The 25,459-nt window shown below is 38.8% G+C and overlaps 1 protein-coding gene across 3 annotated transcripts; it reads left to right on the top strand.

Annotated features, from left to right (window-relative positions):
• Positions 1-24,308, top strand: YBX3 (Y-box binding protein 3). 3 transcript variants are annotated; one of them, XM_081058779.1, is made up of 10 exons: positions 3-473; positions 4,056-4,119; positions 5,142-5,175; positions 7,606-7,695; positions 9,349-9,471; positions 12,414-12,617; positions 17,953-18,050; positions 19,701-19,872; positions 20,978-21,077; positions 22,011-23,639. In XM_081058779.1, exons 1-9 carry the CDS (start codon positions 203-205, stop codon positions 21,041-21,043), a joined length of 1,122 nt encoding a protein of 373 aa, XP_080914905.1. In that variant the 5' UTR covers positions 3-202; the 3' UTR covers positions 21,044-21,077; positions 22,011-23,639. The 3 variants fall into 3 exon arrangements, with proteins under 3 accessions (XP_080914906.1, XP_080914905.1, XP_080914907.1); XM_081058780.1 differs by lacking the exon at positions 12,414-12,617 and having other exon boundaries at positions 1-473; positions 22,011-24,308; XM_081058781.1 differs by lacking the exon at positions 12,414-12,617 and having other exon boundaries at positions 17,953-18,041; positions 22,011-23,638.
• Positions 24,309-25,459: the final 1,151 nt, after the last annotated feature.

Raw genomic sequence — 25,459 nt, 5'->3', positions numbered from 1 at the left:
GGGGCAGTAAGATCCAGCGAGGAGCCCCGGAGCGAGCGCGCAGCCCGAGAGCTCGAGCCGCCTCCGCCGCGAGACCCCACCCCGGCCCGCGCCGCGAGATCCCGCAGCCTCCCGAGAGCGAGCCCGGCCGCCGCGACCACCAGCCGCGCCAACCGCCGACCAACCGCCACCGAGGTGCCCGAGAGAGAGCGGAGGCGGCGGCATGAGCGAGGCGGGCGAGGCCACCACCACCACCACCACCACCAGCACCACCTCCCTCCCGCAGGCTCCGGCGGGGGCGGACGCCGCGGCCCCCCAGGACCCGGCGCCCAAGAGCACGGCGGGCGGCGGCGCCCCCCCGGCCGCGGCCCCGGCGCCCGCCGCCCACGTCGCAGGAAACCCCGGCGGGGACGCGGCCCCCGCAGCCACGGGCCCCGCGGCCCCCGCCTCTTCAGTCCCCGCCGGCAGTGAAGACGCGGAGAAAAAAGTTCTCGGTGAGTAAGGCCCGGGAGGGCGCCGCCGAGCACGTGCGGGGAGCTCCCGCCTCGCTGCCTCCGGGGCCGGGGAGCCGGCCGGGTGGGGTCCCTTCCGTCCTGCGGGCGCTCCCAGGTGAGCGCGTGGCGCCCTGCGCTCCTCGCCGCCTGCTGCGCAGGCCTCCCGCCCCTGGGACAGCAGTGAGGGTCCTGACTGTGGTCACTTGGGCAGGCGCGGTCGCACGTTCCCGAAGTGGAGGATGCCTCGGTCGGGACGGGAAAGGAGCGGCCACTGGGGGCGAGGAGCCAGGGCAGGGATGCTTGGGGGCGTTGGGGAGGGACAGACGCGTGGGACGGCGACTTTGGAGTCTTCCCTTAGGACCTGGGTGGAGAGAGGGTTTCCTTGGAAAAGCGAGGCGCTGGAAGGAGACGGGGAGGGAAAGGTGGAAAGGCTTCTTGCTGGGGAGGCTCAGGTGTCTGTCCCTGACGCCCTTCCCACATGGGCCACGGGAAAGGCGCCATGCTTCTGTCGGCCACATGCCGGGAAAGAGGTGTTGCAATTCTCTTGGGTCTTGGTCCCACGTCCTCCTTCCTCTCTGTGCCCACTGCTGCGGAGAACCGTTCTCTGTTTACCACTCGCGACACGTTTTCTTCTTCCTGGACTGTGGGAACGCACTTGGTGCCGCAGCTGAAAAAACTTCGTAGGAAGTGTGGGTATGACGTGTGTTCAGCACATCGTTATCTTGGGACTTGGAACTGAGGAAGTCGGCAGGTGAGAGATGTTCACGTTTGGGGAGCGGAGCATTAGAAAGGGTTTGTAGTTGGTTGTTGGTTCTGTCCTGTGTTTCAACCTTCTCTCAAGTAACGCCCTCTGTGAGGCCTGAAACAGGCGGACACAGCAGGTGGGTGGTGAAGAAGCTTTCTTAAGGGTGTGTGCGTCTGTCATCCACTCTGTTGGAAACAGGAAAGTTAAGAGGTGATGTAGGGTGCTTCAGAGAAGTTTTCAGCATTTTGGGAGGGGTGTGTTTAATCTCTGAGCCTTGCCTGACCAATTTTCTCAGAAGAAAATTGAGGGAATAATGTGAAGAAAGCATATGATTCCATTGACCTCCCGGGTCCCCTTGGAGAGGCCTGCTTTCTTGTTTTCTAGGTCTTTTACTCACTGCCAACAACATGCTAAATGTAACCTGTGTAGGTTAAGAAACAAAATAGCCCCTCATTTTCCTAGACTGAAAGTTGCTAAGTCCAGTCAGTATTGAACTGTAATACTCTTTCCAACAAGTGTTTCTTGGAACACTTTCTGCAAAATGTCTAAGAGAGACACCCATGGGTTATCCAAAGTGGTGTTAAGATATTAACTCCCCCCCCCCTTCCATTTATATTAAGGAATTTTGCAGTGTTTTACTTGATCCCTGTACCCTTCTGGATCTAAATTAACTTTCTGGATTTTAAAGCAGATAACTTTAGATTTGAAGGAAACAGATAAAGTTAATTTTCTCAGCCACCGATTGCTGTTAAGCCTGGAGGTGTTTCCTCTTTCCATCGTAACTTCAACTCTCAAAATGAAGGACAGCCTTCTACATGACATTTCAACACTATTTGTCTCTGTCCACTGTGTTCTGCCATCTCCTTTTCCTTTGCCAAGCAAACACATGGGTGCCTAAAATGTGCCAGCACAGTGCTGACTGAAATGGAATTTGGGTTTTGGATTCTCCCATCCTCCTTTTTTACAAAGGGTCTTTAACTTAAGTGTACATACAGCCATGGGCTAGGAGAGGTAGCTTACTTGAGTGAAACATTTCCCTTGTAATGGACCATGGTAGACATTAACTTATATTTCCTTATGTCATTAATTGGGGGGGGAATGGAAAGAGCCACAAAAATAAATATCATTTGAGAAAGTGTGACTTTAAAAACATATGATTTATCAAATAGACCACTTCGGTGTACATTTGGATCTAAAACATAATTTGTTTCTTCTTGCCTTGCTGCTCCAGTTACAATGGCCTAAAACTGAAGATTCCGATGGTTTAATCTCTTCATTGGAGAGCTCTTCCTTACTTGGAATTGGAGCTAGAGATTGCCCAGTCAATGGTGGATGGAATGTCTTTGGAGGCATGAAGAGTAGTGTTTGTTTTTTCTTTTTACAAAGAGAACTAAAATACTTCTTTACAGCATATCAGTCTAGCAAAACAGAACTAACCTTGCCCACAACAAAACAAGTCCTAATTACTATGTCAGTCTTGAGTTTAAAAACTGAATCCTTATTGTTTACCCTTGGAAATTATAAACTTTGTATCTCATAGAGAGGCAGCATGGATTAATGTTAATTGTTACTTTCATTCTCTACTGTTTTTTTTTTAAGGTACTCTATTGTCAGATTTCCTGTTTCATTGAGTCTTGATAATTGCTTTATGCATTTCCTGAATTTAGACATTGACATTTATTTCCTAGAGGTACAGAATTTGGCACTCAGAATTGATTCAAAGGAGTCATCTCAGATCATATTTGATGGCTGAAATAAATATTAATCTACAAAGTACATTAACTGCTCTTTTTCTCCTTAAACTGTTCTTTTTGTATATTCAGCTTTCAATGAACTGTCTCAAATATATGGGTAGTTCTTAGTGTGCAACAACAGGGAAGCATGGAGGCAGGTACCGATACCAGCACATTTACCTGCAGGGCTGCACCAAGCCAAGCATCTGGTTTTCAGTGTTTTTATTTCCTTTTGTTGAGGATTGTGTGTGTATTGGGATGGGGTGTGGTGACTGGACCTTTCCATTTGTTTAGATGACTTCTCTTAAATTCTGTTAAAATCTGGTGGTATACAGAAATGGCCCTCCTCATGACGGAAAGTAGAGGCGATAATCAAGTTTAAGAGGGGGATTTTACAGAAAATGCTGAGTTTAATTCCCACCAACTGCAGAGAGTAGGGTAAACAGTGAAACAGAAGCCCAAATTCATCACTGTGGTTTGAAAAGGCCTGTTACATCATGTCTCAGGGTGGTGAGTACAGAACTGGATTGAGACAGCATCAGTTCTATTATTACTCTTGACTCCTCTGATAGGCCCCCATTTGGCAACTAGACATGTTACTTTATGTTATGTCTTTGTAGATTAGCAATTAACAAGCAACTACTATTTCAAGTAATAACGTTCACCAGTGTTTCGAAGTGAGAAAAGAATGTGTTAAGGTCACTGTACGTACCTTATTCATCTATGTTCTCTTTCATTGTGAACCTTCTCTTGCACTTAGGACATTTTTCTGTGTTAAAACTTTAATCTTAAAGAACATTATTTTTCCTTAAAAACAGTATTTCTCAATTTTAACTATTGCAGAATTGTATAGACAGACTTATGTCCACTCCTTATGTTGTGACTTTACTGAAAAATATAACAAGGAAGGTTTATTCTTCTGAAAAGTATTTCCCTATAAGATCTTCACTTGCTCTATTTTCTTTTTCTAATATATTTTGGAATTAAGCTTTTAATGGTTTCCTCAGGTATGTTTAGGGTTTATATAATGCTATCAAGACCTTAATGATATGAGCTTTATCTTTGTAGGTCAGCTACTAATTTATCTGCTTAATCCTGTTTTAGCCACCAAAGTCCTTGGCACTGTCAAATGGTTCAACGTCAGAAATGGATATGGATTTATCAATCGGTATGTGTGTGTGTGTGTGTATCTCTACATGTTTTTAATACAAACTTATGTTGTGGCACTAACATGTAAAAATTCTTTATTAATGGCTTTTGAATAAGTTTTAAGATTTGTGAGCACTGTAAGTATTCTCATTTCTAAGATACTGGTCATTAAATATTAATTAAAATGCATTTCCAAAACACTGATAAATAGCTTATTTTATAAAATCTAGTTGTTTAAAAAAAACGGGGGAAGGGGAATAAATCAGAGATGGGAAGGGCTTTAAGTAAGATAACTGAGACCATGTCCATAATTTCACAGATGGAGAAATGGAGTCTAGACTGGTTAAGCAACTTTCCTAAGGTCACACAACTAGTGAGTGAGTGAGCTGGAGCTGTAACCCAGGTCATGTCCAAGTCCTATGTAGAAACTGTAGTGTTTTCTTTAAACCATGGTAACTTGTAACCATATAGGAATGAGAATATGAGTGCAAGCTGTTGGGAGGATTATGTTTTTACTTGATATTCTCATTTTCTTTGCTCTCCCTCCCCCCCCCCCCCCACGCTTCTTTAAAAATTCCTCCAGCTCCTTCCTTGTCTGTTTTGGTGGGGGAGGGAGGAGTTAGGATGGGATGGTAGTTGAGGGACTGTTTTAGGTTTCAGTGTAAGGAGAGCCTAGTTCGCAGCTGTGCCCTGTCCTTTTAACTGTCTTGCTTTGCTTTCGTTGGGAGGGAAATCTGGGGCTCTGATTACATACCACGTGATTTAGAAAGACATGAGAGGAAAGGGATGTTTCTGTGTGTTGAATCTGTATACTTGGATCTAAGCACTGTGGAAATGTGGAGGAATAAGGTGGGTATCTTAGGGGTTTAGAAGTTTTTAATGGGGTTTGATTCCGGGCATCTGAATTGAATTTAGAGGCTAAACAAAAATTTATGTTGTATTTTGAAGTCTTGGGATCTAAAATTGTAAAACATCTGTTCTTGTTAAGTTTTTTTCACATAGCTAGTGCCTTTTAATTGTGAGCTTTTTGTCTTCCAACAGAAATGACACCAAAGAAGATGTATTTGTACATCAGGTAAGATGGGTAATAAATGTTACATTTTATATGTGAAGAGAGAGGTGTGAGTAATGTGCTTGTGCCATTCCCAGATGTCGTCCTGTATATCCTTATTCTACTCTCCACTCTTTCTGGGATTTTGTTTTGGCAAGAGAGCTCAATTCCACATTTTAAGATTGGCAGATAAGCTTTTCTATCCCATCATATTAACTGTTTTCAAACAGTTTTTATTTTTGAATGGAATGAAGTAGTACTCAGACCACTTTTTAATTTTTAAAGCCTTGAGTCCTTAGCAAAAAACCTCCTGTTTTCACGTTGGCATCCTGTTCTGATTGTGTGGTTCCCCCTTAGTGTTCTGCTGGAACCCATCCGGCTTTTGCCTGGGTGGGTATTGGTTAAAGCTCCTCTGTTAGAGCGCCTCTATCTTAAAGTAAACAGCACAATGAAGCAGAGGGTTAGGGTGTGTGTCTGCAGATTTGAGGAAACTCACAATTCCCAGGGCAGTCCTTACTCCTGTTGAAGGTAGGCATGGTTAGCACGTGGCCCGGTCAAAAAGCCCACACTCTCTGATTCGAAGCCAATGTAGGAAAGGGGGAAACTGGAAAATGGACTTCTCTGCTGCCGCTCTCTCAGTCTTTCCTTATGTTAGTGTTATTTTTGCTATTCGCATGTATGATGGACTTGCTTTACAAAATAGGATAAAAGAAAAGATCCTACCCTTAAACTGTTCTTTTTGTATATTCAGTTTTCAATAAACTGTCTCAAATATATGGGTAGTTCTTAGTGTGCAACAACAGGGAAGCTTGGAGGCAGGTACCGATACCAGCACATTTAACCTGCAGGGCTGCGCCAAGCCAAGCATCTGGTTTTTGGTGTATTTCCTACTGTTGAGGATTGTGTGTGTATTGGGATGGGGTGTGGTGACTGGAGATAAGTGGTATCTCAGAATAAGCTCTCTAGTTGTGGTTTCTAGCGTTAATACTTCTGCTTGACTGGATATATTTCAGTTGTACCTAGAAAATTTGAGTAGATTTTTTTTGTTTGTTTACATACTTTAAAGTCATAACAGACTGAAAGGAAGTGTTCCTTATAATACCAAGAGGTTAATAGACCTTTTGGGGTCAGAATTCTGTGTTTGGTGACTGCTAGAGGAGTTTGGTGACTGCTAGAGGAAAAGGACCTCACAAGTTTCTGTACTGGTGGCCAGCTTTGTTCGCCTGTGAGTGTATGACCTGATTCCAGCCCCTGTGAGGCTGTGTGGTGAGTCACCTCACTGTGCTGGGGCCTGCCCAGTTTAACAGGAAAAAGGGAACAAGCGGGCAGGGAGGGGCTGGCTTTGGAATGGCTGAATGTTCAAACTGCGTGTGCATGTATCCTGCCCTGAACTGCCTTTTTCCTCTGTGGGTGAAGTCTCTACCCTATTGGCTCATTCTTTTATTTTTTTTTTCCCTCCCTCCTACTCAGAGTAAGGGAAGGGCTGGATTACACATGCCTAATCGCTTTATAAAATAAGGTTGACCTAGTTCCATAGAAACTCAGAGCCCCTTTAACTATTTAGAGATATCAGCTAAAGAAATGGAAATTCATTGCAGGAATTAGTCTGCCTTCTTCTACTGGTTGGAAAAAGAAAAGTCGATCCATATGTAGATATGTAGGTGCAGATGTTTAATATAGGACATTTTCATTGACCTTTTAATGTATTATCAGGGACATATGCATGGTGTGATGGGAAAAATATTGAGTAAATATATAGATACAGTACCAGGATATGAATTCCCCCACCTACCCCCCTTCTCCCCAGGCTGCATCTTTATGATCTCAGATAAATCACTTATTAGCCTCATGTTCCCTCATCCATAAAATGAGCAGTGAGGGTGGGGGAAAGGCCAGATTATCAGAAATGTTATGATTCCTGAGGTAATTTTGTGTATTCCATCAGAAATACTTACCACGTGGCATTTTCTAATTCCTTTTTCCTATTTATCACCATCCCTCACCCCACTTCACACTTTTTAAAATATCTTTTGAGGTTAGCAGTTTCTCTTCTCTACAGAAACCTTTATACCTAAAATGTGTGCATGTGCATATGTGTGTTCATGTGTGTGCGCGTGAAGGCATTCTTCCCCACCTGTGGAGCTAGCTTAATAGTTTGAGGGAACTAATACATGCAGCATCATGACTAGGTCATCAGGCTGTAATAGAAGTGTAGTAACTACACATTCTGTTTAATCCACTTACCAACATGAATTTTGAAGGATAACATGAATCAAAAAAGTAAATGTGAAAGTCTTTTTTTGTCTTGTTGTTTTAGAGATTCAGGGTAGTAGGAGAATGATAATTTTTTAAAGTAATAGTAGGTCAATAGTTTTTTCAGTATACTTGAAAGTGATGAAATCTGTCACCAACATTCACATATACTACATTTAGAATTTTCTCTTCTCTTGACAGACTGCCATCAAGAAGAATAATCCACGGAAATATCTGCGCAGTGTAGGAGATGGAGAAACAGTAGAGTTTGATGTGGTTGAAGGAGAGAAGGTGAGAGAAAGTTGTGGTTGGGTATCAAAGTGTGCTGACGCTTAGTTTTCTTGCATAGCAAATGGTCTCTCAGCCCTTTGTTAATTCACATTACTTTGGATTTTTTGTATGTCAGGAACAAGTGACTTTTAACTAGAAATATTTCTGGTTAGTGGATGTCATTATATTCTTTGATATATTATAAAAGGACATTTTATCATTTAATACATGACGAACCCTATTTAATTATGGAAGGAAAAGCTAATTTTTCAATATTTAAAATGACATTTTATTTTGGTACCAAATATATATTCAAGTGTAGATTAAAATTTAACTTTTTTTAAATAAGAATAAAATTTTCAGGATGTGGTTTGTAAGCACTTTTATACAAATGATGCACAGTAAAGAATGTTTTAATCTCAATAAAAAAGATTCAAATTGAATATAATCATTGTGCTTTCTCTTTGGCTTGGGTTTTGGAAAGCTGAAGGCATCTTGATACACTGTATAACAACTTTGTTCAGATGAAGCTAATGGGTAATCTTGAAGTATGTCTACAGAATTTTTTTATGCTGTTATATATTGAATTCCAATATTAGTAACGTCTTTTATGCTTTGTCTTTAATCAGCAGTCTATTATAGAAATCAGTAAAACAATATAGAATAAGAATAAAAACATTTTAAAGCCGTATGTGGTACAACTGCTATTGCAGCTACTGGTGGCACCTGAATTATAAACTAAGTGAATGGCTCATTAACTCCATGTATGTGTTCTTTCCCACACATACACACACACCATTCCATAGTCTCTATTCTTAGTGGCTCCCAAACTGTTCATATAGAAATTTAAATGATGTATTTACTAATGTGATCCGCAGGGTATCTTGCAAATGCTGCCATGTAGTGATCTCTAATATCCCATCCAACTCTTAAAAGTTTGTTTTGCCAGGTTAATTTTGCGTGTCTATGTTTCCAGAACTTGAGGTTTTACAAATTGATGTAGCATGTGAAATATATACTTTTGAATTTCCTTTGTCTGAATTTTTGTTTTTGAAGCATTATTTAATTCATTTGTTCATCTGAGGATAAGAACACTAAGTGTGTTGAGAAAAATAGGAAGGTCTACATGTGTGGGAATCTGTATTACTAAATCAAGGACGCTTCTTTCCTGTTGCTGCCAAAATGGGAGCAGTTTCACTCTCAATTAAGTCTTTGCTGGACAGACACTTGAGCCCCTGAGTAGGGATTTTCTTGGTATCTCTTAGAGTAACATAGGTTTCAACATTTTCTAGGAAGATAACATTATCTCAGTTATTTTCCATTAAGGCATATCCTTGGTCTAATATTACTTCTTTAACAGTTACATTATATATGTACTTTTTTTTTTTTTTTTACCACTTTATGTTCTTTAAAGAGGTACATACTGCTCTTGAGCTTAGTATAACCGAACAAGAAGGCCAAGTTTAGGTGTGTGAGCAAACGAGCTGTACACATTTCAATCAGGGCAGCAGTACCTTGCTCGTCTTATTAAAACTTGGGTGTGTTTTTGAGGTCACAATAGGAATTGTTTGTATGTTCTGCCAACCTTTAACACTCTGGCTGTCTAAGGTTGCTTTTGGCGGGGGTTAATTTAATTTCTTTTATAATTTGAGGCATCTTTATTTTCTATCTCAGGGTGCAGAAGCAGCCAATGTGACTGGCCCAGATGGAGTTCCTGTAGAAGGGAGCCGTTATGCTGCTGATCGGCGCCGTTACAGACGTGGCTACTATGGCAGACGCCGTGGACCTCCCCGTAATGTATGTTGGTGTCTTCCTATAATTAGAAAAGTGTTCACATCTAAAATTAAGTGTGTGTACTTGGAGCAAATAAATGATTTTTTTCTGTTCTTCTTTTTTTTTTTTTTTTGGATGGGAAATTTTTTGTGCCCGGAATTTATCCATAGCCACTGATCTCATTGGAAACTTGTTATCCAAAAGCTGTATCTATTTATATGTATTTGGTTGCAAATAATAGTGAATTATCTTGCATCAAGGAGGCTTAATTAGTACAAGGTTGTCAAGAAGGTATTCTCTTCATTAGCTCTTATCTGGTCTTTATCTGGTCAGGACCTAGTCTTAATGGCATTTACTGGGAAAGTGGAATGGGATTTCTGTGATTGGCTTAAATCTGTTCATTCCTTGGCACTGGCACTGTTGATCTCTAAGAAAATCAGCATTTGGTTGGCAGGGAAGAATGAGGAATAGTTTAGGAATAGACAATAAACAGTGCTGGCCACACAAATACTAAATTTACCTCAATTAAATAGCTATTTTATTTAGCATAACATTTTCCCATTATTTTAAAGTAAAGAAGTAGTTAGTAATTCTCTGAGTTTCAGTTTTTCAGATTGGTACCAATCCAAATGAAAGGGTTTACAACCAAGTCTGGCTAGAGTTTTCTTAGGAGACTCAATTTATAGTACTCTCAGAGCACCGGGAAACAATCCCATTCATTTGTAGTCATGAGGATCCTACAGATTCAAGTCATTTATTGATGTTTCTAGAGTTAGTACCTGGGATTGGCGTCATAGAATAAAATTCAAGATGCTCTGTGAGCCCAGGGTTGTGGGTATATAAGTCATCCAAGGAAAACTTTTGAAAAACCTCATCAGAATAAAATATCTGCAGATTGAGAAGGATTAATCTCTATGCTTTAATAGATTTACATCTTTCTGCTTACCAGAAAGCTTTCTCTCTTCATTCTGTCATCTGCACACCCTGCCCAAATTGATATTTATCAGATTCTTTATGGTACCTTTTTTTTCTGTTTCTGTATTTTTCTTACCCATGTTTTGCTTATTCTGTTTGATTTTTAATAAACTGCAGGGGGCGGGAGTAGGAATGAGCTAGTATAGCATTTCCATGTTAATTGCCATGTTAATTGAAGTTCCTTAGAGTCACACAGCTCTAGTTGTGATAATTTTGATTCCTGGGTTAATTCAGAAGTAAAAATGTCAGAAAGCCTTTAGTGAAAAATTTTCCTTTAAAGGCTTTCCTCCTCAGCTGGGAATTCTGAAGTCATGCATGTAAAAGATATTTAGAAATAAAATAAAATTGTCAGTGTTTTGAAAGTGTACTAGATCAAGGTTTTCATTGTAATGTCTCTAAATCTTTACAGCTCAAGAGCATGTTTGGCATTGGTGCTGCCATTATTTTTATTTTGTAAAACTTTTAATGAACAATTTGGCTGTATAAAACAAAAAGATACAGAAAAGCCTAAAAAGGAAAACAATTTATGAAGTCTGTGTCTTTATATAATTGGGGATCACATCTGATACAAGTTTTACAAAGTATAGAATGGCTTGATTTTTCTGAAGTTAGAATCACTGAGGCTCTAGTTGAAGCTATTCCTCTTGGGGAATTTATTGCTCCCCTGTGGGCTTGATCTGGAGGGTTCTGAATTTTAAATACTGTCACCCCCAGAAGAAATAGGTCATTACTTTGTTAATTTTTAAATTATTCATTTTAAAACTACAGTTATTTCCCTTAAGACTAACTTTGGCATTTGCAGATCCCCCTTTAAAGTAAGAATTTTTTATTTGAAATAAAAAATTCTTAAAGGGATGTTTGGCTGTTTATTTTTTAATATAAGATATTAGTATATGATATGGTAGTTTAAATACAGGAAAAAGTATAAAATAAGTCAATAATTCCCTTTGTTAGTAAGGCCTTTGTTAGCAACTGCCTGTATCTATTAAGAGTATCTATTAAAGTGCCATTAAAACTTAATTTCTAAACATGAAGAAAATCGTGCCACAAGTCAGTGGTTCTCAAACTTTTTGGTTTTTGGACCCATTTATATGCTTACGTATTATTGAGGATCCCAGAATCTTTGTTTACGTGTGTTTGTGTCTATTAATATTCATTATGTTAGAAATTAAAGCAGAAATTTGAAAGATACTCAGTTGATGTAAAATACTCCTTACATGTAAATATAAGTAACATTTTTTTTTGAAGACTATATATGTTTAAATTGAGTGAGAAGAGTGGTGTTGCTTTGTTTTTGCAAATCTCTTCTGTCTGCTTTACTAGAAGACAGCTGGATTCTCAGATCGCCTTTGGCATTGAGAATGGACTGAGAGACCATGTCATTGTAGCTCTGGGAGACCACACCCCACACTCACAACAGGATGAAATGGAAACAGGCAAATAGCATTTTCGTAGCATTATGAGAACGATTTGACCTTGATAACCCCTGAATGGTTTCCGAGGGTTTCTGAAACCGTGTCCATACTTGGAGAACAGCTGCAGGATATATACCATTTAGAACAAACTGTTGATAGCATTACAAAATATGTTTTTTCTTGACTGTCCTGACTTTGCCTCGGTGGATGGCAGATGTCGGGGCACACACGCTTTGCAGAGCTAAATATTACAAATGTTGTAGGTGTTCTTGGGGTGGTTATTCAACTAATATTCATCAGTTCTACTTATATGACTGTTAAATTCATTATAGGGTGATTGCTTTTGCTTTTTCTGCTTCTTGGTATTTTATCTGCATAGGTCTATTTTAATCTTAATGTAGTTTATCCCAGGTAATCACACGATGATCTGGGTTAAATGCATTTTGTCTGTATAATAGAAGGGATTATTCCCGTGGGGGAGATTTTTTTCTTTTGGCGATATTCATCCTAAATGGTATTCTTTGGTTCTTTCCTCGCTGAAACTTCTTCTGAATCTCTGTTTCTTTGCTTCGCTAGTACGCTGGGGAGGAGGAGGAGGAAGGGAGCGGCAGCAGTGAAGGATTTGAGCCCCCTGCCACTGATGGGCAGTTCTCTGGGGCCCGGAGTCAGCTGCGCCGCCCCCAGTATCGCCCTCAGTACCGGCGGCGGTTCCCGCCTTACCACGTGGGACAGACCTTTGACCGTCGCTCACGGGTCTTTCCCCATCCCAACAGAATGCAGGTAAAATTGCACCTGGGACTTCTCTTCAGCAGTCCTCACCCCTCCGTCCTTCCTCTGCCTCCTCTTCTTCCTCCTCCTCCAACACCAGCTGCCGGAAATAAAACCTTGCTTATGGCTCCTCGATGGTACAAAAGCTGAGGCAAGGCCTTTAGTCTGCTGTCTCAGAGCATTCATTCTAGTAACATTTCTAAAAGCATAACCACATGAGCCATGCTTATAATTGGGGGCCCTGTTTCTAGTTTATGGAAGAATAAATAAAAGAAAGGAGAGAAATAGATGGTATGCATAAGAGCTTAAACTCTGAAGTCAGGCAGGCCACGATTTGAATCTTGTCTCTGTCACATTTTATTTGGGGGCTTTTGAGAAAACCAAATTTTAGAGAGATTAACTTGTCCATGCATTAAATGAGGATAACAATGTGTGTTCACCACTGGGTTGTGATGATTAAATCAAAGGTAAAGACTTTAGCATAATGCCTTAGATAGCTAACATCTGATAAAGTCCTTAATTTAGATGAGGTAGTGTAGATTATTAAGAAAAGCTTCCATAGAGTGGGGATTGTTGGTTATTGATTGACTTTCCTTTTTTTACTGCAAAATATTGATATAGCTATTGTGAACTTGACTTTATACCAACTTTGCAGTCCTTGGAAACTTGGAAAACTTAGGATAGGACATCATTTTTGTTATCATTTGTGACAAATTTTTTCTCTTTGTCCTTGGTTTTTGTTTTTCCACTAAGTGTTTTGACTGAACATAATGTTCAGTCTGTTCTTTGCTACCCTTCTCCTATCCTATCATGCATGACTGTGTTCTTTCTACATTGCTTCTTGTTGTTTCCCTTACACTCTTTAACAGCTGTCCCTGACAAATGTGCTAAAAATAACTAGTAGACTTACGTATATGGAGAGATTGGGTTCATGAGGCATAGTAGGTTTCTTTAGGGCAGCACTTCCGGGCTTCTAGGAAATGAGGACAGGAAGAGTCAGTGAGGTTTTAATACACATTTATTGTTCGTGTGTTAGTACCTTCCTGAAATAATCATTCTTAGTATTTAGCATATACATATGTATCATGCTTTTTGAGAACATGCTGATGCTTTTCCATATGGTTTGAAATAAAGTATATTTCACCATAGGAACCGAAGGTGATTTTTGACTGCCATGTAGAACATCATTTGCAGAAGCTGGTTGTAAACAAATTTTGAAAAATGCTTATTCTGATAACTGCATTTAGTTGTTTTAACTTGGGCTGAATTTCTTACCCTTTCCATGTCTGAAGTAGCTGTCTCACATTCCTTTTTGGTAGTTTTTCCTTAGAATATTTCTAACACATATCATGTTTGGATGTTCAGTGAGTAAGAAGTCTGTTTAACCAACAACATCAAGTGAAAATCCCTAGAAGTTTCTTCTGTATACCTAGGCTACCTCAAGGTTGTCAGTGTAATGGCTTAAGAGTATAGAGCGATCTCTAGGATGATAAAAATTATTGAGGTTAAATAGAAGAGTCTGCCAACATTTTCTACTACATATATACATATATAAATATATACGTATTTCTATATATATATACAATATATCTAAAACTATGAAATGTATTGGACACAATAGAAAAAAATGATACTATACAGGCCAGTAATATTTCCCTTATGTAACAAGGACATAATATAGCATGATCAGTGACCAGTTGACTTCCATTTTTTAAAGATAATAATCTATGTATTTGAAAATTAAGTAGAATTGGTTACTGAGCTAATATCAACTCTTTGTAATCTTTGAGAAAAATATTATATGATAGAGGAAAGGGAACAACATTTGGCATCTGCCAAGTGGCAGATGTTTGAAATCAGTTCTTATGCAGTCTTCCCTACAGCTTTATGAAGTTCACAGTGGTTTCCATATTGTTGTTGCTGTTGTTACAGATGAAGAGATTTGAGTATTTAATAAAAACAGCAACTTATTACCTAACATTGCCTGGGTAAGAAGTGGTAGAGATTGATTTAAACTCATTCTGTCTGCCAGTGCTTTTCCCATTCGGTCTTTCTAGTAAACTCTCATTCTTTATATATGTTAATTGCTGTTTCTGTCTCGTGTGTATGTAAAAATTAAAGTTCCTGAGGAAGAAGCAGCTTTGCTTTTTCAGAGAAGTAAATGAAAGCTCATGTGGTTGGGATGGTCTGAGTGGAGAGGAGAAAGGTAGGAGGTGAGATTTGGGAGATATCTTAGGGTAGACCAGGCATGCCTGATGGACCATGGTAAGGACTATCGACATATCTGAAATGTGAGAAAAAGCCAGTAAAGGACTCTAAACAAAGAAGAACCATATTTAAGAGATCACTGAGTGTTCATAGAAGCTGGACCGTAGGAGGCAACCAATAGGGAGACCAGCTGCTGTAATTTCCCTTTGTAGAGATGATCATGGCATGGATTAGAGTGCTAGCAGAGGTGTGGTAAGTGGTCAGATTTAGAAAATGTTTTAAACATAAAATTGACTGCATTTGATGCTGGAGTGAATGTGTGGTGTGAGGAGTAAGATACCTCTGTGTCTTTTGGTTTAAACAAATATAGGAATACTGAAGAAAGATCGGATTTGGGGGAGAAGTGGAAAGCCTTTGGAGGTCTTTTTTCCACATTAAGTTTTACCTCCAAGTATAGATGTTAAATAGGCAGAAAAATAAAACAGAGTCAAGAGGTAGAAAGTGGCTTGAGTTAGGAAGGTGTCATTTTAGATTAGGTGGTTAACAAAGTCTTTGGTGCTATATTTGAGAAGAGACCTAAGTGAAGCAAGGGAGAAAGTCATTCAGATATTGGGAAAGTTGTACGTGGCAGAGGGAATAGCAAGTACAAAGGCCGAAGGGAGCCTGAAGGGGAGAAATGAGACCGTAGATATGTAAAAACATATTTAAAGGCATGGGTAGGATTAGACTAACTATAAAATGAGTGTAGGTAGAAAATCGATCCTAGGACTGAGTTCTGGGGCACACCAACAATTGAAGATTAGGAAGATGAGTCCAGCAAAGGACAGTGACAAGGAACAGATAGGGAGAGTGTTTTTCAAGAAGGAAATACTGTGTTAAATGCTGTTGATAAAGTAGAGGAATTTGGTTTGAAAATTGATAACTGGGTTTGGTAACTTGCAGGTTAGTGGTATGAGGACAAAAGTCTGACTAGAATGAATTTAAGAGAGTGCCAAGGGTAGGAAGAAGAGGTGTTCGCTTTCCTTTTGAGGAGGTTTCTGTGGTGGGGTGGTGATGGGTTTCCTTTAGTGTGTGTGTACGTGCATGTGTATTTGTAAAGGAGCTCAAAGAAATGGGGCAGTATCTGGAGGAGGATATGGGGCCAGGGCAAGGTTTTGTTTTGGTTTGATTTGATTTTGTTTTTACATTGAGCGAATTTTCTCCTTGTGTTCCTTACCCCTTACCTCATTAACAACTTACTCCTAATGCCATTAGAAGGGCAGATCAAATCACAGACACACACACACACATTTATATATGTGTAACGTGTGTGTGTGCAATATATATTTGTGTGTGTGTGTTCCTTACTTCTGTCTATCAAATGGCCTGAAATCAATGACACCTTGATAGCATTGATGTTTCTAAATAATTATTCTCCAATCAAAGGAAACTCCTTTGGAGACCTAGTTGATTTCAGAGCAGGGCCAGAGAAAGGACAATATGAACCTGGAACATCTTGTTGTGCCAGAAAGCCAGGAAGTACTCAGAGAATGTTGGCGACAAGTCAAAAGGACATGGGCCAGCTTGAAAGGGTTGAAGGGTTGGCCAGTAATGATAGTAACAGATCATAACTCATTGAATAAAATAGAAAACCATGAATCTATACAGTTGTAAATAAATAAGTAAATATATTGAGAATTTGATGAGGAATGAAATCTTTACAGACTTTGAAAGTAGTTCTTCACAAAATCCTCATTAATTACAAAGGAGAAATGAGTAAACTTACAGCAGACGAGCCTTAGCAGATACCACCTTAACTATTCCTCACCATGAATATTGTCAGTAATGGGACAAATGGAAACCATACTCCATCTGATAGGTTGCAGTGAGAAGAATGCAGTGCCACTTTTGTGGCTTCCCCACAAAAGATGCATCAACTAAATCATGGGAAACACCAAAACCCACATGGAAGGGTGTTTTACAAACTATCTGGTCTGTAATCTTTAAAAGTGTCATGATGATGGAAATAAGATTGAAGAACTGTACCAGACAGACAGCTAAATTTAGTACATGGTTTTAAGGGGGGCTTTTTATTGTAAAGGACGTTATTGGGACGACTGGTGAAATTTGGATGGGGTTTGAAGATTAGATTCTATACTTTCAACTTTCTTGTAAGTTTGTGAGTATTCCAAAATAAAATAATTGGAAACGATGGGTGTTGTTTCAGCATGTTTATATGGCTGGATGAAAATGCTGGAATAGAGAAGGCAGACCATCCACCGTGAAGGAGAGAAGGAGGGATAAAGAGTTCTAGTAGGCAAGACAGTGGTTGGCTTTGGATATGAGCTTGTACCATTTATCCAGTGTAATGAGAAGAAAATGAATACAAATGTAGGTAGGTTGGTAGATTTGGTAGTGAAAGAATATAGAAATTATTTTCTGATTGCTTCTTTTTCTTAGAGGAATATGGGGAAGGAAGGGATGTTTTGAGGAAAAAGTTGAAATGTGGCTTTATTGTAAAGAATTTCACAGATTGTTGGTGGGTTTTTTTGTTGTTGTTAGCCTTAGGTTCTTTCTTCCCCTATAAGTTACAGTAAATTATTTTGTTCCCCTAGGTTACAATAAATTTATCAAGACAGTGTATTTTATTTTTTAAAGTGTTATTCTTAAATAGTGCAAATAGATACAAGGAAGAAATTGTGAAAGAAATCAGAGATGAAGTCATGGTTAAGTGGTGTGGGAGAGGCTTTGCATGTAGAAACCATTCATGGTGTTGAAGGTTTCCCCGGTTTGTAGAATTGCCGGGTCTGAATTTAGAAGGATTGAAAAGATTCTCATTGCTCAATGTAGTGTGTCATTCCATTTCCTTTTACACTAGGTTTTCTTTCAAGAGATGAATAGAGCACTGAAAATGTTAAATTAATATTGTAAAATAAAATTAGGTGCTTTGGGCTAAGGCTGTTCTAGTGGGCATGAGTTTTTCTTTCCTGTTATTCACAGAGGTCTAATCAGTAAATAGTTCTCTGTTATACTCGAGAGTTCTCAGCTGTGCAAGGAAGCATTTTATTTTTTACTTTAAAATAAAATTCTGAATGCAGCTGTGTGTTCTGTGTCTCTCTTATCCTGTAGCAAGGCACTCATCAGCTCTTTTGCCTTCTAGGCTGGTGAGATTGGAGAGATGAAGGATGGAGTCCCAGAGGGCGCACAACTTCAGGGACCAGTTCATCGAAATCCAACTTATCGTCCAAGGTACCGTAGGTATGTTAACATTTTCCACTAACTCATGATCAGCTAAAGGACCTGAGTGACAGAATGGATGAGGATATTGTGGGTCTGTTTTGTGGATTTAGGCAGTAGAAGATGTGGCTGCTTTGACTGTATGTCCAAGTTTTGGGGGGAATCTGCAGTACATGTTTTCAGATAGCCTTGTGACATTTCCCCCCTACTTAAGCAATTAGAATTTTTAGTAATCCCTGTACCAAAGCATTATTTACATTTGATAATTTTTACATGATGTGAATTAATTCTTATTTAATACCATATTTAATGAAATAAACTGAAATTAATTGATGAGTAATTTGATGGTCGTGCTACAAATGGAGGAAGAATTGAGTGCCGGAGAGTACTTGGGATACTGAATATTCTGTTAATCGAGCCTGTCTAGTATAAGGGTTAAATCAAGCTGCAGATCAAATTGTCTGTATTTAAATTCCTACCCTGCGATTAGTAGCCATATCTTCTTTTGCAAGTTTCTGGACTCTCTAAGACTCAGTCACCAGGTCTATAAAATGGACATTAAGGAATATTCTATAATTGTCAGCAGAGTTAAATGAATAATGCATCTAAGATAATTAGAATGGGTGCCTATAGTAAGTCCTAAGTAAATATTAAATACTATTACTACCCATGATGTTAACATTAGTGAAGGAGGGGGTATTTTATTTGTGCTTTTATCTCTGTGAAGACTGCAAATTGGGCTAGACTCCCTAAGGTCCTTTTTCAGCTTTTATGTTATAAGCCATCTTGTTCATTTACCCTATCCTTAGGTAAGTGAAAAAAAAAAAACACCAAACAAACTTTATTCCTGAATGACATTTATACCTGCTTAAACTTTGGCAATATGGGTTTATTAAAAGGAGAATAAGTGTATTATTTGGGGAAAGGATTTGTACCATTCTACATCCTTTTCTTACAAGATTCATTCCAGTTTAAGACATAATCACTCTAACTAATTCCTAAGGACTTGCTAATAAAAGAGACTTCATAGAAATGTCTTAATGAAAATAGAGGGGAGACAGAACCATATGTGAATCCCAGCTCTGTCAATTCCTAGCTGTGTGATCTTGGGAAGGTTATATTTGACCTTTTTTACCTATAAAAGCAGCAATCCCATAAGGTTCAACCAGATATGTACATACCCTTTTTAAACCTCTTGGTTTTCTCACTATAAATCTAACTCCCAGAATTAGCATTGAAATTAAACACAACATGAAAACACACAGCACAGGTTTTGGCATGTAGTAAGTAATGTTAGTTTTCTCCCCGTGTTTAATCCCCTTCGTTTCCACTAAACTGTGTTCTTAGAGGGCAAATAGGGATGAGATGGCAGACCACCACTTTTTTTTATTTTCCAATCCTCAGTGCTTATCAAAGTGTGTTGTAGGAACATAGTATGTCTTCAGTATGTTTATTCACTACAAGTAGGTATTCAGATGAAGGAGGAAGATTATGGAAAAACAGGATTTTTTCACCAAAACTTTGTTTCATTTGCTGCATTAGCCTGTGCATAATTCTAGCAATAAGTACCAGTCACTTGACTTTTTAATCTTTAAAAATGAATAAAACCTATGTTCTTGAGGACACTTGTCCCATTGAACTTTTTCTCTTTTTTTGTGCTCTGTGCTCTAGGGGACCTCCTCGCCCACGACCTGCCCCAGCTGTGGGAGAGGCTGAAGATAAAGAGAATCAACAAGCGGCCAATGGTCCAAACCAGCCATCTGCTCGCCGTGGATATCGGCGCCCGTACAACTATAGGCGTCGTCCCCGTCCTCCTAATGCTCCTGCACAAGATGGCAAAGAGGTAGATCCAGCCAGAGGGGCTGTTGCCAGATCATCTTTAATTATGTCAAACTTTAATATACTAGTTTATTCTGAATGGTTTAGTAATATGATAACTGACACATATATACCGTGTTTTTCTGAAAATAAGACCTAGCCAGACAATCAACTCTAATGCATCTTTTGGAACAAAAATTAATATAAGACCCGGTCATAAAGTATATTATGTTATATAAGAGCTGGTTTTATAGTAAAATAAGACCGAGTCTTATATTAATTTTTGCTCCAAAAGATGCATTAGAGCTGATTGTCTGACTAGGTCTTATTTTTGGGGAAACACGGTATAATATACAGAGGGTGCCAAACAAATGTATACACATTTTAAGAAAGGAAAACTGTATTAAAATAATAATGCTCAATGTATACTGATAACAAAAGATGAATACAAGTTACGTTTGACTTCTGCAATTACAAGAGGCACTCAAAGTGGCTACCATTGGTATCCAGACACTTCTGATTACGGTGAACTACTGCTCAAGCAACATTGACCAAAGTGTCCACTTGTATACATTTTTTGGTACCCCTGGTATAAATATATCTTTATATAATAACAAAATATTATTTATAATGACATTTATGTACATTTTACACATAACATTTTATATATTATATATTGACATGATACTTATTTTTATATGTATATTAACATTTTGCTTAAGATCCATGTATATATATAGAGTGTGCTCTGCACATAACACAAACAGAATACTTGATTTCAACTAACTCAACACTTTCTGAAAGAATTATCCATACCAGTAAGGATTCAGAGCTAAAATGTTCAGGGCTGTCTAAACAAAAGACAGCATTTACAGAGAGGAACCTGCCTCTAAGTATGTGTGGAAAGTAATTGTATATCGTAGACTTGTTACGGAGCGTTATGGTGTTTAGTTGTCATTTGGAAGCCATTCTTCTGCGGTACTGATTTTTAACTTACACTTGAGAGTAGTTAAAATTGTGTACAGTGATTTGCCAGGAAGATTCCAGCTTTTGAGACCTTTTAGTCTTGAACTTTCCACTATCACCTGAATTGATTCATTTCTGGTTTGTGGTTTTGTTTTGTGTTTCAGACCAAGGCAGATGAAGTGCCATCTGAGAACCCTGCTCCAGTCACCGAGCAGAGCAGTGCTGAGTAACACCAGGCTCCCCAGGCACCTTCACCATCCGCAGGTATGGGCTTAGGAAGCCCAGGCTTCAGTTGCTGTTTTCTTTTCAACATCATTGATTTCTCAACAATGGCACTAATCAGTCTAAACTAGTTTTTGGTTCACCTGGGCAATCCCCTCATCTTCATTGGGATTCTGAAGAAAGAGCAGTTTGGATGGTTAAGTATCTCTGGGAGTGACCTTTTGTTGCTAGGCAATGGAGGGGCATAAACATTTAGACAGAGTTAATGAGAGTCACATTTTTTCTAGACAGTTTTTAACTATTGTATATTATAGTATTAATATGGTATGCCACGTGAGAAAACTTTTGAAAGTTTTACTTTTGTGACACCTAGTGGCCAGTTTGATAATTTTAAAGTGCCTGACAAGAACTGGAGACTGATCTATAGAATAAACTAGAGTGGTTTTTTCTTTCGTTTTTCCCTTTGATAACCAATATTTTTTATTTGGCGGCAGTACAGTATAATGTGTGCAGACCAAGAGGTTTTTATATGCAGTCCAGGATGTATTACTCGTTTGCTAGGTGATGTTAAGCTGTTTGTTTATCCTCAGTAATGTCTGCTGCTGGTGAAATGGGGACACTAACTAGCCTTCCCCACTGAGGTTGTTGCAAAGATTCAGTGAGACAACACTGAACAAGGCATGGTAATCGTTCAACCTCTTTATGAAGGTTAGCTTTCTGTCTTTATTGTGGTCTTACTATTATGTACTGATTGTGCTGGTTTATAAAAATATTTTATGAAAAAATAAGAGTTTCCATGGGATTAATGTATAGTGTACAAATCTGTGGAAGCTTTATACATGTGTAGATATTGCTTAGAGCTTTTGAAATAGTGTTTTTTGAATTGCATTAAAAAACCAATCATTTTTGCCTTTTTGTCTTTTAACTCTTGGTCATTTTGTCACTCTTTATAAGTTTGATTTTAATTTTTTCCAGGTGACCTAAAAAATTTAATGATCATTTAAAAAATAAAGCAAAAAGCAGACACGACCTTACCAACACCAAAGAAACATCGAAGCAATAAAGTAGAAGACGAATAACTAAGATGTGGACATTGGAATGTTTACTGTTATTCTTTACGAAACAAGTACAAAAGGAAGATGTCAACCAATTTTCCAGCATTTTATCTGGGAATGTCTGCACAGAAGATAAGAGAGCAACCTCCCCAGTTTCAGCAACCACTAGGTTTATTTTTTTTTCCTGGTTTTTTACTGTTTTGGTAATATGAATTGAAAGAAGAAATATTAATACCACATGGGGTGAAACCCTACCAAAGAAATCTGAAATATATAGTAAATGCTTGTTTTTCCTTTTCTGTTCATTTTGGATGCTGGTGCTAAACTTCCAAGTGTCGTGATTTAAAAAGAAATTTTATGCCCTTCTTATTTATTTCTAGGATGAGGGGAGGGTAACATTTTTGCTTTCCTATGTGACTCTCTTTGAAAATGTGCAGTATGAAGTTCCTTAAAAATAAAATTTTTACCCTTGAAAGGAAAAGATGTATCACTGGAGTATGTCTTCCTATCTTAGCACGTTTTGTGTTTTTTCCCCACCTCATTCACTTGACTTAGTAGTAAAACTCAAAGCAAAAAGTAAAGGTGCATTAGTGCTATTTAATAAATGTAGGCATCTGGGTTTGTGAGAGTAGAAAATGGGGTTCCTTTTGGAATGTGCAGCTGGGAAGGAATAAGTGCATGCCTGAGTTTGGCAGTTGGCGTGCTTTGTTTGGTCCTCTATCTTCTGAGTAGTCTTCCTTGAGGTGACTGGATGGCATTTAGGTCATAAACTTCCAGAGTTTGAACATCCTTGAACTTCCAATCGGAGGATATATTGTATGCTTATATGTGTGTCTTTCAGAAAAAGCAAGGGAGGCTTTTTGCAACAACACTGCAAATTTCTTCTCCCCCAGGGAGCAGATGGTGCCCCAAGTTGGGAAACTACAGCATATGTCAGTACTGTGTAGCTACTTCTCAGATCCACTGCACCTTTCAAATTATCATCAAAGTACATGCTGACCCTAGGTTGGTGCCAAGCACCATTCTAGTGGTAGGAGAGAACAAATGAACAAAAGACTGTAGTCCCAATGAGCTTATATTTTAGTGAGTGAATGTAGAGCATAAACAAATATGTAAACAAACGTGAAATTTAATGTCAGATGGCAATAAATGTTAGAAAGGAAAATAAAACGTAGAGACTGGCATAATTGTAGAAGGTATGCTTATTTTAACTAGAGTTGGGGTAAGGGGTGTCTCTCCTTGTGAATGGTAAGAGATTATATAAATGGATTCCTGAGGTGGACGATCAATAACCACTTGAATATGTGGAGAGGACATTCCAGGCAGGGGGTGCAGATACGACTCTAAGAAGGGGCCATACTTGGCCTGGTTAGGAAATGGCAAGCAGGGGAAGTGGGTTGTCCAAGAGCCTTGTGTTGCCTTGCAAGTTTAAAAAGCAACCAAAATTGGTGATACACACAGGGCAAAAATATTCAAATGTATGAAGTATTTTATTAAAAAATTCTGGTTACCATGTTTATAAAAAATATGTTCCAGATGTTTTATGTTCATGAGAGTGTGTGTGTCTGTAATTAGTAAAGTGATATAAATTCAGGAAGAGGGAAAGGGTTTTAATTATGGTTCCCCTAACAAGTTAACTAAGTTTAGGTATATCGTTTTTAAAATTCTATAGGTAATGTTATTGTACTGCCTACCCAGTCCTCTTTTTTCTAACTTTCTGTTCTTATTTTAAAGCAATTTTATTTAGGAGTATTTCAAACATTGTTTATCTTAAAAGGAATGTGCAATACAGTTTTTGGTACTGAGATTTCCCCCCCCCCCCCCCACCAGGTATTTTTACCTGTTGTTCCATTATCAGTGTGTAGAGTCCTCTCATCATTTGTACTGGCTGTATAACATTCAATTATACAGCTTTCCATAATTTTGTCAGTCCCCTATCATTGAATATTGAGGGTTTTTAAAAATTGCAGTTATAAACACTTTATCTCTTCCAACACCCTTTCAGCTAAATACCATTGGTCTGTTTCAGGGTTACAACTATTCTATTTCTAGGGATAAAATGTAGCAGTGCAGAGTTGGGAAAAAAAATCTTCGCCAAAGATTTCAGCTTTGCCATTTTTCCCAGGGTTTCATCAGACAAACTAGTTCCAGAGTTACCCAGATTTTCAGACGGCATGGGGAACTGTATATAAAATATAATAAAAAATACACAGTCTTCAAAATATCTGTCCTCTGTGCCTCATAAACCTGTTACAGAGATCAAGCAAGATGTTGAAACTAAAAGTATGTTGAAACTAATGTTTAAGACCATCACTTTTTTCCGATCTTCCCATATTTGACAAACATGTGCCAGGTACTTTGCTAGGGTCTAGCTATAGTGATAAGTTATGGTCTCTGCCCGCAGGGTAAATGGAGCCTAATAGAAGAAACAAACTTTTTACTTTTTTATTAAATAAATGAAAACCACTCTGGGTGCTGAGAAGACTGAGGAAGACAATCTGTAGATGATTTGAAGTGAAGATCAGGGAACACTTTGAGGTGAGCCGACTCCTAAAGAAACCAGGAGGAATTAATTCTTAGGTAAATTAGGAGGGGAAGGTAAATTTAGCATGGGAAACAGCATGCAAATACTTGTGGAGTGAGAGGTCTTAATACTTGTTTATTTTTTGCCATAGAGAATATAAATAGTGTGACTGGAAGATGCTGAGAAATTGAAAGAAATAAGGTTTATGGAGATGTGCAATCATTAAGGGATTTCATTCTGCAATAATTTAAGGATTTTAAATGAGAGGTATTACATGGTAAAACTTGCTTGTAAAAGAGATCATTCTGGCAGCAATATGAAAGGGATGGAGAGACTAAGGGGAAGGGAGAAAAAAGGGAAATAAAATTAGTGGAGCAGATAGCTGACATAATGTCCCAAAACATCACATTTTTTTCCCCCCAGGGGGAGTCTGTTTTACCAGAACAAAAGTACTTGGCAATTGAGATACTTCTTTTATGGTCAAAAGCATTTATTGACCTCACCGTTTGTAGGAAACAGGTAGTACAAAGAAGTATGAAACATGGACCTTATACTAAAAGTCCTTCCAGGTAATGTGTGGTAGGCAGAATAATGGCTCCCCAAAGAGTACACACCCTGATTGTCAGAACCTGTTACTATGTTACATGATGGAAGGGACTTTACTGATGTGACTCAGGTTATGGAGCTTTAGGTGGGAAATTACACCGTGGACCCAATCTAATAATCAGTCCTTGAAAGTGGAGAAACTTTTCCCAGCTGTGGCCAGAGGAAGAGATGTGACAGTGGAAGAGGAGGTCAGAGAAACACACGTGCAATGTGAGAAGGTCTAGATTGGCCATTGCTGG

The sequence above is a fragment of the Rhinolophus hipposideros genome, assembly GCF_964194185.1.
Source record: "Rhinolophus hipposideros genome assembly, chromosome: 9".
NCBI lineage: Eukaryota > Metazoa > Chordata > Mammalia > Chiroptera > Rhinolophidae > Rhinolophus > Rhinolophus hipposideros.
Note: the sequence above shows the minus strand (reverse complement) of the source record. Positions and strands in the feature narration are given on the sequence as shown.